Source organism: Microtus oregoni, unplaced genomic scaffold, assembly GCF_018167655.1.
Source record: "Microtus oregoni isolate MIOR12 unplaced genomic scaffold, Mior012 000005F_ref0000423, whole genome shotgun sequence".
Lineage (NCBI taxonomy): Eukaryota > Metazoa > Chordata > Mammalia > Rodentia > Cricetidae > Microtus > Microtus oregoni.
Window position 1 is genome coordinate 9,718,816 of NW_024543064.1, and position 15,448 is coordinate 9,734,263.

General features: G+C 43.3%; 1 protein-coding gene across 1 annotated transcript; it reads left to right on the forward strand.

Annotated features, from left to right (window-relative positions):
• The first annotated feature begins 3,237 nt into the window (after positions 1 to 3,237).
• On the forward strand, positions 3,238 to 12,297 carry LOC121448470 (oogenesin-1-like). Its single transcript, XM_041652520.1, has 4 exons — positions 3,238 to 3,518; positions 3,912 to 4,068; positions 10,937 to 11,334; positions 11,775 to 12,297. The coding sequence occupies exons 1-4, from the start codon at positions 3,238 to 3,240 to the stop codon at positions 12,295 to 12,297; spliced, it is 1,359 nt and encodes a 452-aa protein (XP_041508454.1).
• Positions 12,298 to 15,448: the final 3,151 nt, after the last annotated feature.

Below are 15,448 nucleotides of genomic sequence, written 5' to 3' on the forward strand. Positions count from 1 at the left end.
GAGAAGCAACCATCCGGGCTGATTCCTTGCTTCCTGTAGACTGCTTCTCAGTATACATAGATTCAACTGCACTGTGGTTGGAATTGGATAGGGTACTTTGGAAAGAGCAATCTTTTTTTCTTTTTTCCATTCAAAAATCCACACTTTCTTCCCTCCTCCCATTCTTCTCCCGTTCCCCCATTCACCCTCCTCCCTCCCTCTCCCTCCTTAAGAGAGGGCAGGGAACCCTGCCCTGTGGGAAGTCCAAGGCCCTCCCCACTACATCCAGGCCCAGGAAGCTAAGAGCTAAGAGCATGCTTTTGACCAGCTTCACACCCCAGAGAGAAGGATGACTTTATTTTATATTTTTTATTGAAAATTTCCACCTCCTCCCCTTCTCCCACTTCCCTTCCCTCCCTCCATCCCCCCTCTCCTTCCCTCTCCAGTCCAAGGAGCAGTCAGGGTTCCCTACCCTATGCGAAGTCCAAGGTCCTTCCTGTTCCCCCCAGGTCCAGGTAGGTGAGCATCCAAACAGACTAGGCCCCCACAAAGACCATCCATGCAGCAGAATCACAACCCAGCACCATTGCCCGTGGCTTCTCAGTCAGCCTCAACCGTCAGCTACATTTAGAGAATCCAGTTTGATCACATGCTCCATCAGTTCCAGTCCAACTGGCCTGGTGATCTCCCATTAGGTCAGTCCCACCGTCTCAGTGGGTGGACGCACCCCTGGCAGTCCTGACTTCCTTGCTCATGTTCTCCCTCGAGAAGGATGACTTTAAAACCAACAGGCAGTTGATGAAAATGTGAAAACTGAGGCCTCCACCATCACCTTTCAGGAGCGTTTATCATGAGCTATTGTGGCCATGACGAAATAACAATTATGGCAATTGATGATTTGGATGTCAACCCACCTGAGAAATGACTCTTAGATTGTGGAATCCTGCCTGGCAAAGCCAGCAGCACCACTGACTCTAAAACTCTGAATTGCTTTCATCTGTAATATCACTTTGTAATAACAGCTCTGATATCTCCCCATTAACATGCATTTTCATGTAATTTGTACATGTAACTCATGATTACATCTCAAACTTATGGCTACACATGTATTTCTAGGTAACCAAAAGATTAACTTCTATCTACTATTGTTGACTGAGGTTTTCTGTCCTGCCCAGTCCTTGTTCTGCCTAGTTCCCGCAGTCATTAAGTCCCAAAGAAAATTACGCCGAGTCTCCAGTAGTTGTAAACTGATTGGCCCATTAGCTCAGGCTTCTTATTAACTCTTATAACTTATGTTAACCCAATATTCTTATCTATGTTAGCCACATGGCTCGGTAGCATTTTCGGCAGGGTAGGCCGCATCTTCCTTCTCAGGATGAGACAGTTTTGAAAAATTCTCTGCCTCTGAAAATGGTCTGTCAATTACGCTAGGCCATAGCTAAAGTTCTTTGCTTCAATATTGCAAAATGAGACTTTGGGTGATTGCTCAGGTAGCTAATTGTCTCTGTCATATATTGCTCACTTTGGAAGCTACTTGATTGTACTTTCTACCTGCTCAAGTAATATTATCTCCCTTCTCAGGCCTTTGATGGAGTTGAAGATTAGATAGTCATAATTACCCCCCTCTTATCATCTAGCCAAGCCATTTCCAATAAAAGAGATAGGTTGTAATTCTAATCTTACTTGAATCTATTCTTAGTGTATATTGTTTTGTATTGTGTATGGAACTTTTTTACTTAACAAAAGCGGAAGGTACAGCTGGAGCCCCTTCCGCTCCTTCAGCCAATAGCCTTTAAGATATCAGCCCACTTGGGCTTGGTCTCTTTCACTTTAAAAATCAAGTAGCCCCCCCCCCCCCCGTTCTCTCTCTCTCTTTCTCTCTCTCTCTCTCTCTCTCTCTCTTCCAACTCTGCTTCTGGCTACTAGACTCTGTTCCTGGCTGCATAGAGGGCTGTTGTCTAGGACAGTGATCTGTAAGTTTTCCCCTTAAATAAGTAACCCTTTTATTAATCATAATTCCAAACTGGTATGGGATTGTTTTGACTTTACGTCTACATACTATATCCTCTACATTATGGTGAAAAACTTGGAAGTCTGTTTTCTATCATTAGCCTTACAGAACAAGTTGGTCAGACATGTATCCTTCTGGAAAGATCACAAAGGAAGTTCACAGATTTTACTTATAAAATCGCAGGTCTATGGCTCTGTAGGATCTCAGACCTTCAAAGCATTTATTTTTCTTCTTTTCTTGCTTTCCTTTCTTCCTTCCTTCCTTCCTTCCTTCCTTCCTTCTTTCCTTCCTTCCTTTTTGGTTTTTCAAGACACAGTTTCTCTGGCTATAGGATCCTGCCATTAACTAGCTCTTGTAGACCAGGTTGGCCTTAAACTCACAGAGATCTGCCTTCCTGTAGCTCTTGAGTGTTGGAATTAAAGGTGGGTGCCACCATCACCTGGCTTCCTTCAGAGGATTTATGATGAGTTAGAGAGTATTGCAAGTGTCTGTCCTTGTTCTGTTGTAGTCTTTAAAGAGACCAGTAGCACCTAAATGACTAAGCATGTCCAGATATTATTAATCACACCTAAGAATTGTAAAATAATGCACATATCCTTTGTCTTTTCCTTAGATCTCGCAATGGTTTAGTTTTCTCCCTTTAAAAGACAGCCAGGATCTCATCACAGTTAACAGCTATGGTTAACTACAAATGAGGTGATAAGTTTTGCTACATATCTTCAAAGAATGCCTGTGTCCCTGGGAATTTTCCTTGTAGTATTTTTTTTTTATTACTCACAAGTTGCTAGTGAATGCATGCTTGGAAATTTCTAACGGCAGAAGACATAGATTGAGATGAAATAAGATGGAGAAGAAGAAAGAACGTAGAGAAATTAGAACAAGAATGAATTGGAACCGAGTATTCTAATATAGAGAATTGGAATTAGAAATGAGATAGAATTAGAGGAAAGAAATTATAAATGATTAGGAAGAAAAAAATAAAGATCACAAGAATGGAAAGACCTTGTGAGAGAAGATTCTTTTTCTACAGTCATCAGACTTTAGTTCCTATGCTATTGTGGTTTCTCCTTTTGAATCCTGAGTGAAAATCTTTAAGGCAGGCCCTTGAATGTTTTCAGTAATCACCATAGCAGTGATCTTGCCCAGAGAGGTCCTCACATGGAAAGAAGAAAGACTTCCTAAGTTTTCTAAATGGTGTCTTTGCTTCCATGCTTCCTCAGGATCATTATTTCTGAAAGCCAGTGAGGATGGGTGAGCAGGCCCCACCCACACTCCTCCAGCTGGCACTACAGAAGCTGTGGATGGAGGAGACCTTGCTCATTTCTAATCTGGAGGACATTCCTGTGGGGCTGTTCCCAACAATGTTTGAGGATGCCATAACTGACAAATGTACAAACATCCTGAGGGCCTTGGTGCCTGTCTGGCCTTTCCCATGCCTTCCTGCCGGGGCCCTGATAAAGGACCTGGAGACTTTGAAAGCTCTGCTTGATGGACTAGATGCATTGATTACAGAGAAGGTTCATTCCAGGTAAGCAAGCAGTACCCAGGTACAAAGAGGAAGGCTCTGCGGGTGCAGAGAAGGAACTGGGGAGAGGGCCAGTTCCATCTGGGCATACAGTGGCAAATGTGGAGGACCCAAGAGTAGACATAGCCACTGAGGAGTAGGCCTCTCCCTGTCAGGCCCACATACACAGGTGGAATGAGGCAGGGGTTGATGGGAATAAAATGGAGGGAAGTGAAACTGTGCTATAAATGCCTCACTGGCAAAGACCCATTTTCCCTGAGTCTGAGACCCTGGATTGATCCTAGCTAGGCAAAGGGATAAAGCAAAAACTTGGAAGGGAAAGCAGATATGAGATGTGGATCAGAAGTAGACTGTACAACGTATCTTGTCTTATCTTCTGGGATTTCTTTTTTCCAGTTTTACAAAGAGGACACGGAAACTCAGAGTGCTTGATTTGACAGATGTGTGCCTTGACTTCCAGAGCTTTAGGGCTTTAAAACGGTCAGTGAAGATCTGTCCTAAATCTGGGGGGAAGAAGCGATTTGTGGTAGTAACCGATATTGATGTCAAGAAGGCCAGTTTCGGCTTTGTCTGCGGGCTGCCCAACCAGCACGGAGGCCTGATCTTTCGGCGCCAGGAGACCCAGCATTGGGGTGAGTTTCTGGCCCACGGCGCCAGCCTGGGACGGGGAGCTCGGGGGTCTCTTGGCCCCCTGTCCTGCTTGGGCTCTCTGCTGCCTCTTTCTTCCTGGCCCACCCAGCTTCCGTCCAGACCCCTCCCCACTTCGCCCCCACTGCCCTCTTTTGGCGCGTAGCATCGCCCAGCGCAGCCTATCTGGGCGCTGGGTCCGAGTACCCGGGGCTCCCGGGCGGGCAGCAGTTCCTTTGTTTCTGTGGCCTGCCTGCACCAAGCGGGGTAGGCGCTTTGTCTGCGAGCTGCCCAACCAGCACGGAGGCCTGATCTTTCGGCGCCAGGAGACCCAGCATTGGGGTGAGTTTCTGGCCCACGGCGCCAGCCTGGGACGGGGAGCTCGGGGGTTTCTTGGCCCCCTGTCCTGCTTGGGCTCTCTGCAGGGCCTCTACTCCCCGGGTGCTGCCTCTTTCTTCCTGGCCCACCCAGCTTCCGTCCAGAGCCCTCCCCACTTCGCCCCCACTGCCCTCTTTTGGCGCGTGGCATCGCCCAGCCCAGCCTATCTGGGCGCTGAGTCCGAGTACCCGGGGCTCCCGGGGGGGCAGCAGTTCCTTTGTTTCTGTGGCCTGCCTGCACCAAGCGGGGTAGGCGCTTTGTCTGCGAGCTGCCCAACCAGCAAGGAGGCCTGATCTTTCGGCGCCAGGAGACGCAGCATTGGGAGAGCCAACATTGGGGAGAGACAGCGTTTGGTAGGCAAGGAGACCTAATCCGGTAAAAGAAGATCCATAGGGAGCATTTGGAAGAAGAGATGGGCCGACGTCAAGGCAAGAATTCGCCCAACAAGCTGAAAAGCAACATGAAGCTACCAGAAACAAGCGACCCCACAACGGGAGGACAAGAACCCCTTAATCAAGAGGAAGGAGAAAAGATTGACTTCATGAAAGTGATTGACACCCTTAAACAGCATGTAAAAAACGCCCTTATAGAAATGGATGAGAAATATAACAGAAAGTTTGAAGAATTGAATAAATCAGTGAATGATACCCTAGAAAACCAAGGAAAAACAATCAAACAGATAATGGAAACAGTTCAAGACCTGAAAACTGAAATGGAAGCAAAGAAGAAAACACAAACAGAGGGCCGTCTGGACATGGAAAATCTAGGTAAACGAATAGAGACTACAGAAACAAGCATAACCAGCAGAATACAAGAGATAGAAGAAAGACTCTCGGATTCTGAAGATACCATAGAGAAAATAAACACACTGATCAAAGAAAACAGCAAGTCCAACAAACTCTCATCACAAAACATTCAGGAAATATGGGACACAATAAAGAGACCAAACCTAAGAATAATAGGAGTAGAAGAAGGAGAAGAAGGGCAGCTCAATGGTCCAGAAAATCTATTTAATAAAATTATAGAAGAAAACTTTCCCAACCTAAGGAAAGATTTTCCTATGAAGGTGCAAGAAGCATACAGAACACCGAATAGGCTGGATCAAAAAAAAACATCCCCTCGCCATATAATTATCAAAACACAAAGCATACAGAATAAGGAAAGAATATTAAGAGCTGCAAAGGAAAAAGGCCAAATTACTTATAAAGGTAAACCTATCAGACTTACACCTGACTTCTCCATGGAAACCATGAAAGCCAGAAGGTCCTGGATAGATGTAATGCAGAAACTGAGAGACCATGGGTGCAAGCCCAGATTACTATACCCAGCCAAGCTTTCATTCACTATAAATGGAGAAAATAAAATTTTCCAGGATAAAAACAAATTTAAACAATACGCAGCCACAAATCCAGCCTTACAGAATGTAATTGAAGGAAAATCACTAACCAAGGAGTCCAACAATGACCACAATAACTCAGACATCTAGAGACCCTTCACCAACACAAAACAAAGAAGGGAAACACACAAACTCTACGACTAAAAAAAAATGACCGGAGTTAACAACCACTGGTCATTAATATCACTTAATGTCAATGGACTCAACTCACCTATAAAAAGGCACAGGCTAAGAGATTGGATAAGAAAACAGGATCCAACATTCTGCTGTTTACAAGAAACACACCTCAACCACAAAGACAGGCACCTACTCAGAGTAAAGGGCTGGGAAAAGGCCTATCAAGCAAATGGACCTAAGAAACAGGCAGGTGTGGCCATACTAATCTCTAACAAAGTTGACTTTAAACTTAAATCAATCAGAAGAGATGGAGAGGGGCATTTTATACTCATAACAGGAACAGTTCATCAGGATGAAGTCTCAATCCTGAACATCTATGCCCCTAATATAAAAGCACCCACGTACATAAAAGAAACATTGCTAAAATTCAAGGCAGCCATCAAACCGCACACACTAATAGTAGGAGACTTCAACACTCCTCTCTCACCAATGGACATGTCAATCAGAAAGGAAACTAACAGAGAAATAAGAGAATTAGTGGAGGTAATGAATCAAATGGACTTAACAGACATCTATAGAACATTCCATCCAAATAGGAAAGAATATACCTTCTTCTCTGCAGCTCATGGAACCTTCTCGAAAATCGACCACATAGTCGGTAACAAAGCAAACATCCACAGTTACAAAAAAATATTAGTAACCACCTGTGTCTTATCAGATCACCATGGATTAAAGTTAGAATTCAACAATAATGCTACCCCCAGAAAGCATACAAAGTCATGGAAACTGAACAGTCAACTATTGAACCATAGCTGGATTAAGGAAGAAATAAAGAAAGAAATTAAAGTCTTCCTGGAATTCAATGAAAATAAAGAAACAACATACTCAAACTTATGGGACACTATGAAAGCAGTCCTAAGAGGAAAGTTCATAGCACTAAGTGCCCACTTAAAGAAAACAGAGAAAGCTCACATTGGAGACTTAACAGCCCACCTGAAAGCTCTAGAAAAAAAAGAAGCAGACTCACCTAGGAGGAGTAGAAGACTGGAAATAATCAAAATGAGGGCTGAAATCAACAAAATAGAAACACAGAAAATAATACAAAAAATCAATGAAACAAAAAGCTGGTTCCTGGAGAAAATCAACAAGATTGACAAACCACTATCCAAGCTAATCAAACGGCAGAGAGAGAATTTGCAAATTAATATGATCAGAAATGAAAAGGGGGACATAACCACAGACACAGAGGAAATTCAGAGAATCATTAGATCTTACTACAAAAGCCTATATGCCACAAAATTGGAAAATGTAAAGGAAATGGATACTTTTTTAGATAAATATCATATACCAAAGTTAAATCAGGACCTGGTGAACAATCTAAATAGACCTGTTAGTCGCGAAGAATTAGAAGAGGTTATCAAAAACCTCCCTACCAAAAAAAGCCCAGGACCAGATGGTTTCAATGCGGAATTCTACCAGATCTTCCAAGAAGATCTAATACCTATACTCCTTAATGTATTCCACAAGATAGAAACAGAAGGGTCATTACCAAACTCCTTTTATGAAGCCACAATTACTCTGATACCAAAACCACTCAAAGACTCAACCAGGAAAGAGAACTACAGGCCAATCTCACTCATGAATATCGACGCAAAAATCCTCAACAAAATACTGGCAAATCGAATCCAAGAACACATCCGAAAAATTATCCATTATGATCAAGTAGGCTTCATTCCTGAGATGCAGGGCTGGTTCAACATACGAAAATCTATCAATGTAATCCAGCATATAAATAAACTGAAAGAAAAAAACCATATGATCATTTCATTAGATGCTGAAAAAGCATTTGACAAAATTCAACATCCATTTATGTTAAAAGTCTTGGAGAGATTAGGGATACAAGGGTCATACCTAAATATAATAAAAGCTATATACAGCAAGCCGACAGCTAACATCAAATTAAACGGAGAGAAACTCAAAGCCATCCCACTTAACTCAGGAACACGACAAGGCTGTCCACTCTCCCCATACCTCTTCAATATAGTGCTTGAAGTTCTAGCAATAGCAATAAGACAACATAATGGAATCAAGGGGATTCGAATTGGAAAGGAAGAAGTTAAACTTTCGTTATTTGCAGATGATATGATAGTGTACATAAGCGACCCCAAAAACTCCACCAAAGAACTCCTACAGCTGATAAACAGCTTTAGTAATGTGGCAGGATACAAGATCAACTCCAAAAAATCAGTCGCCCTCTTATACACAAAGGATATGGAAGCAGAGAGGGAAATCAGAGAAGCTTCACCATTCACAATAGCCAAAAACAGCATAAAATATCTTGGGGTACATCTAACCAAGGAAGTGAAAGATCTATTTGACAAGAACTTTAAGGCATTGAAGAAAGAAATTGAAGAGGATACCAAAAAATGGATGGACCTCCCTTGCTCTTGGATTGGTAGGATCAACATAGTAAAAATGGCAATTCTACCAAAGGCTATTTATAGATTCAATGCAATCCCCATCAAGATCCCATCAAAATTCTTCACAGATCTGGAGAGGACAATAATCAACTTTATATGGAAAAACAAAAAACCCAGGATAGCCAAAACAATCCTATACAATAAAGGATCTTCTGGAGGCATTACCATCCCTGACTTCAAACTCTATTACAGAGCTACAGTAATGAAAACAGTGTGGTACTGGCATAAAAACAGAGAAGTCGACCAATGGAATCGTATAGAAGACCCGGATTTTATCCCACAAACCTATGAACACCTGATTTTCGATAAAGGAGCTAAAAGTATAAAATGGAAGAAAGAAAGCATCTTCAACAAATGGTGCTGGCACAACTGGATGTCATCTTGTAGAAGAATGAAAATAGACCCTTATCTATCACCGTGCACAAAACTCAAGTCCAAATGGATTAAAGACCTCAATATCAGCCCGAACACACTGAACCTGATAGAAGAGAAAGTGGGAAGTACCCTACAGGAGCTGGGCACAGGAGATCGCTTCCTATGTATAACCCCAGAAGCACAGACATTAAGGGCAACATTGAATAATTGGGACCTACTTAAACTGAGAAGCTTCTGTAAAGCAAAGGACATAGTCAATAAGACACAAAGGCAACCTACTGATTGGGAGAAGATCTTCACCAACCCCACAACAGACAAAGGTCTGATCTCCAAAATATATAAGGAACTCAAGAAACTAGACTTTAAAATGCTAATTAACCCAATTAAAAAATGGGGCACTGAACTGAACAGAGAATTCTCAGCAGAGGAAGTTCAAATGGCCAAAAGACACTTAAAGTCGTGCTCAACTTCCTTAGCAATCAGGGAAATGCAAATCAAAACAACTTTGAGATATCATCTTACACCTGTCAGAATGGCTAAAGTCAAAAACACCAAGGATAACCTTTGCTGGAGAGGCTGTGGAGGAACGGGTACCCTCATCCATTGCTGGTGGGAATGCCATCTTGTGCAACCACTGTGGAAGTCAGTGTTTCGGTTTCTCAGGAAATTCGGGATCAACTTACCCCTGGACCCAGCAATACCACTCCTGGGAATATACCCAAGAGATGCTCTATCATATGACAAAAGCATTTGTTCAACTATGTTCATAGCTGTATTATTTGTAATAGCCAGAACCTGGAAACAACCTAGATGCCCTTCAATGGAAGAATGGATGAAGAAAGTATGGAATATATACACGCTAGAGTACTACGCTGCGGTAAAAAACAATGACTTCTCGAATTTTGCAGGCAAATGGATGGAAATAGAAAACACTATCCTGAGTGAGGTGTCCCAGACCCAAAAAGATGAACATGGGATGTACTCGCTCATAATTGGTTTCTAGCCATAAATTAGCGCCACGGAGTCTACAATAGGTGAACCTAAAGAAGCTAAGTAAGAAGGTGAACCCAAGGAAAAACATATAGTTATCCTCTTGGCTAAGGGAAGTAGACCCAATTGCCGGGGAGAAAATTAGGATCTTGGGGGTGGGGTGGGATGGGGGTAAGGGGAGATGGGGAGAGAAAAGGTAGAAGGGAAGGAGGGGGGATTTGGGGAATCAGGAGAATTGGGATAAAGGAAAGGTGGATAGGGGAGCACGGAACCACAATTCTTAGTTAAGGGAACCACTTTAGGGTGAGCAAGAGATTTGACCCTAGAGGGGCTCCCAAGTGCCCAACATGAGGTTCCCAGTTAGTTCCTTGGGTAGCTGAGGATTGGGAACCTGAAATGACCCTATCCGAGAGCAATACTGACGAATATCTTGCATATCATCATAGAACCTTCATCTGGTGATGGATGGAGACAGAGACAGACCCACACTGGAGCACTGGACTGAGCTCCCAAGGTCCCAATGAGGAGCAGAAGGAGGGAGAACATGAGCAAAGAAGTCGGGACCACGAGGCGTGCACCCACCCACTGAGACAGTGGAGCTGATCTACTGGGAGCTCACCAAGGCCAGCTGGACTGTGACCGAAAAAGCATGGGATAAAACCGGACTCTCTGAACATGGCGAACAATGAGGGCTGATGAGACGCCAAGGACAATGGCACGGGGTTTTGATCCTACTTAATGTGCTGGCTTTGTGGAAGCCTAGCCAGTTTGGATGTTCACCTTCCTAGATATGGACGGAGGGGGGAGGACCTAGGACTTACCACAGGGCAGGGAACCTGGACTGCTCTGTGGACTGGAGAGGGAGGGGGAGAGGAGTGGGGGGAGGGGTAGAAGGGTGGGAGGAGGGGGAGAAGGGTGGGAGGAGGGGGAGGGAAATGGGAGGCTGGGAGGAGGTGGAAACTTGTTTTTTGTTTATGTTTTTTTTTCTTCTTTTCTTAATAAAAAAAATTATTTAAAAAAAAAAAAAAAAAAAAAAAAAAAAAAAAAAAAAAAAAAAGAAGGCCAGTTTCAGTGAATGGCACACATACTTGTTGCAGTGGGCCCAGCAGCAAAACGATTCTGTTCATTTATGCTGCCGAAAGCTGAAGAGTTGGAATTCACCCGTCTTCACTGCCGAAAGGATCTTCAAAATGGTAGATGCAGACTGTATCCGGGAGCTGCAACTGAGTTTGTGGCAGTTTGAATCCATGCCACACCTTTTTCCTTACCTGGGGCAGATGAGAAATCTCCACACGCTTGTGCTAAAAAAAATTCAGAAGCCCTTCAGGTTGGCTGCTTCTGTAAAGCAGGAATTGATAAGCCTGGTGCTTTCTCAGTTCAACAAACTCCCCTGTCTCCAGAATCTCTACATAAGTTATTGCTACTTCTTGGCAGGCTGCTTTGAAGAGTGGCCCAGGTAAGGAAGGATGGAGAGGGTTCTTCAAAATATAGGAAACAAATCCTTTTCTTTCTAGGTTAGTGTGATCTTGATGGCCTGACCACTGTGAATATAGCAGTGGTGGAGATGTAGAATAACCCAGCAAATGAGCTCTGTGCTCAGACATCTGGGAACAGGCGCCAGCATACCTGCAATTGCTCATGTGTGAAAGGTTGTTAAGAGTCCAAAATGGTTGACTGCATGCTAAATATACGATATTAGGTTTGAAGTTGGAGGAATGGGACTTGGCTGTGGTGGGGAAGATAACATGTCAGGGGACCCTTAGGGACACTGCTGGTCTGATGCTAAATCTATCATGAACAGACTAAATTTGGGGAAAGCCTCATCTACCTTGCTTTCAATCCTACCAATCCTCTTCAATACCATTTGGCATAACTAATCCCTTGATCTTTCCCTAGGAGACTGAAGATCCCCTTGGAGACCCTGACCATCACTGGCTGCTGGTTCTCACCGTCAGACTTGGGTTACCTGAGCCAGAGCCTGTATCTTTGTGAGCTCAGACATCTGAAACTGAGTGATGTAGAGCTATCTCATTTATGCCTTAAGCCCCTTGTGGTTCTCTTTGAGAGAATCACAAGTACCCTGCAAATCCTGGAATTGGAAGAGTGTGGCATGAGGGACCGCCATTTCAATGCCATTGGGCCTGCCCTGAGCCAATGCTCCCAGCTTACCAGGGTCAATTTTTATCATAATTATATCTCTCTGCATGTCTTCAAGAACCTTCTACATCACACAGCCAAGTTGAGCAAGCTGACCCATGAGATGTATCCCGTCCCTTTGGAATGCCATGATTTCATAACAAACCTTAGAGATAGATTCAGGCAACTTTGTCCTGAGGTGCTCGATATACTCAGGGCCAAAAGGCAGCCAACGAATGTTTTCTTTGCTACAAGAACCGACTGTGTCCGTTTTCAACCCTGATCCTATGACCTGGAGGCCAGACATTACTTTTTTCCATGAGTAGGATAAGGTTGCTTCTGGTACTGGGAATGGAAGCCCTAGTGTAGGGAGTGTATGTTCACCGTGTGGATCCTTGATTGCATATAATAAATGTGCTGAGTTTGTGGCATTGCTAGTGTGTCTCCATCAGCACAGAGCCCACTTTTTCCCAGCATTTCAATACCCATTTCTTTTCCCAGCACCCTAATAAGGTCAGTGTTAAAACAGTACATGTCATAGAAACTTATGCACAGGTATCTCATCTAGAGGATCTTAGAGCACATGGCTCACAATGGTCAATATATTGGACCGCAATGGTGTGCAAATGGTTCATGGTTCAGATCACAGGGACTGTGGCTGACATGGGGAACAATGGGATGAGGGGACAGGAGACTGCTAAAATAAGAGACAACTGCGCATTTGTAAATGATTTGACATCAGAGAGACAGTTATACAATTCTAAACGTTGTTCTGGTGACTCCTAAGGTGCAGTGAGAGCCTGGAGGAGTACTGTCTGGTTTGTTTCATAATTAAGTGATTGTTGGGGATGCAGAAAAGATGTTTTGTGTTCACAGAGTATTAGTAATGTCAGGAATTTAGACTGTCAGTTGTGGCACAGGCCTTGGCAGAAGCAAGAAGGTCTTTGAGTTCAGGGCCATCCTGGTCTACAGAGTACCAGAACTGTCGGGACTGTTACATTGAGAAACCAAAGGCATGCCAAGAATCTTAATTATGTAGAGGTGTCTCCTCATTGGAGATAAAAATCATTGCCTACATTCCATCTAGAAAACCCAGAATGAAGTTTCTTAAGGACCTGGTGAGTTTTGCTATCTGTGGATGCAGACGTGCTGGGATCAAAATAAGCTTTAAGTGGTTTTTCCTTACTACACCAAGGACATGCTTTTAGTGTAGTTATAATTTTAAATCCACTACTCATGGGGAAGCTCTTCAAATCTGTTTATCTGTTCCCATTTCAAATAGAGGCCAACACCATTTTCAATTATTTTTGGTGTATTTAATGCTCAAACCAAAGATGTGTATGAGAATGAATCATCCTATGGTTGGCTGGAGCTCCAGAAGCAAGTTTGTCCTGGATGTTCACACAGCTTGGGGATCCCATTCTATTTTTTTTATGTCTTTTTTTAAGACAGTGTCTCCCTGTGTTGCCATGGACAGTGGATTACTTCCAAAATCAAGGACAGAGGGTCGTCATTAGACACTCACTTAAGATGCAGCTCGTACCCTCTTCTTGCTGTATGTAATTCTCCCCCAGGTGTACCTGCGCTCAGAAGGTGTTAGAGAATGTGGGTGGTAGATCTATGGAGGACACCATCTTTGTCACAGTAGGTAATTCTACATGATGCTTTGTCTATAAAGATGCCCAATAAACACAGTGATTAAACGAGCTATACATGGGAGAATAATTACTTTGGTAGTTTTCTGAGGTTAACAGACTTCTTTTGTATCTGATAAATTACTGCTAATCTAAATAGTCTGTTAATTCAAGTCCGCTTATGTGACAATTTACCACACCCTGAGTAAATGTGATTTTCTTTTTATTTATTTATTTATTTATTTATTTATTTATTATGTATACAATATTCTTTCTGCGTGTATGCCTGAAGGCCAGAAGAGGGCACCAGACCTCATTACAGATGGTTATGAGCCACCATGTGGTTGCTGGGAATTGAACTCAGGACCTTTGGAAGAGCATGCAATGCTCTTAACCGCTGAGCCATCTCTCCAGCCCTAAATGTGATTTTCAAAGCAGGTTTAACTAGTGTCTGAACTCAGCTCCTTACAAGCCCAGGTCAGAGGCTTCCAACGGATCACATGTGCACTCAGATGAGATGTTCCCCTCCATGAAAGTTAGGGTGCAGGTTGCCATCTAGGCCAGATCTGGTAAGTCACTCATCCCATCAGGATGTCCCGTATGACTGTGTTCAGCAGATGAGACTGGGAAAATTAGTCCCCGTATAACCCAGAACATTCTTTATTTAAAAAAGTGTATTTATTAGTGTGTGTGATGGGGGTAGGCACTCATTGTGTACAAATTTGTGAATTTGGTTCTCAGCTTGTAACTTAACATGGTTCCTGGGACTTGAACCTAAGTCTCCATGTATGCAGATTAAGCGGCTTTACTGGCAGAGTCGTCTTGATGGCCTAATACCGAGGGAGTCACAATAAAGGGCAGTTTTCACTCTGCAAGACACATTAAATGACTCCTTTATCAAATATCATAAAACTTGTTTAAAATAAGAATTCAAAACATTTCTTTTACCTACCCTGCAAATGTTTATGTGAATGCCCAACCAACATTACCTAACAGAGCTTCTTTACAAAGGCCACTGTGTCCCAGAGTGAAATATTCCAAGAATATAGTCTCAGTGAAATTACTTGAGAAACCAGCCTCATGGCTTTAGGTCGCCCAATACCTGTCTCAACTTAGAACAGCCCTGGAGAAATCCCTCAGGGTCTAGGAAATAGTGGCAACCGTCACTAAGTCTCTACTGGGGCATGTGGTACCATCCTTATCCGAGCTTTCTCAGTCTGGCAGCTACTCCATAAAGCACACAGCTTACTAGTTTCCATTCTAACTGTAGGCTATAAGCTGGAAGCGGCTGTCCAGGGCAGGTAGAATGGCTTGGAACTGGGACTCAGTGGTGCTACAGCTCTCTATGACCAGGGTCTGCAGGCTGGCCAGCACATTATCTGGAGAGCTCTGGGAAGGTTGGGACTGAATCCCTCCCTTCATGAGGATGTGGGTGTGAAACAGGTGCTTTGTAATGGCGTAAACAAATGCAGACAGATTGTAAAAAACATATATATCTATAGCTTTAATGTAGAAATAGACTTACAGAACCACCGTTCCCGCGGAGATCAGGAAAGCAGAAGCAATGGCTGGGAGCACGCTCGCCAAATTTATAGGCAGACATTAGCCCGAGGCGAACACGCCCCCCAATGGGCGGGACCTATCCCTACATCTCCCCTTTTTGTCTAAATAAGAAAGAACCAAACCAAATACAACTATATACAATAACAACAAATAATAAATATAACAAACAATATCGAAAACAAAATCTTTGCTAAACATTCTATCTCAAGGAGTCCAAATAATGTAGAGAGTAACTAC

Coding starts and splice junctions, on each gene's coding strand:
- LOC121448470 (XM_041652520.1), top strand. CDS start 3,238: ATGGGTGAGCAGGCCCCACCCACACTCCTCCAGCTGGCACTACAGAAG. Junction 3,519..3,911: donor ACAGAGAAGGTTCATTCCAG/GTAAGCAAGCAG, acceptor TCTTTTTTCCAG/TTTTACAAAGAGGACACGGA. Junction 11,335..11,774: donor TGCTTTGAAGAGTGGCCCAG/GTAAGGAAGGAT, acceptor ATCTTTCCCTAG/GAGACTGAAGATCCCCTTGG.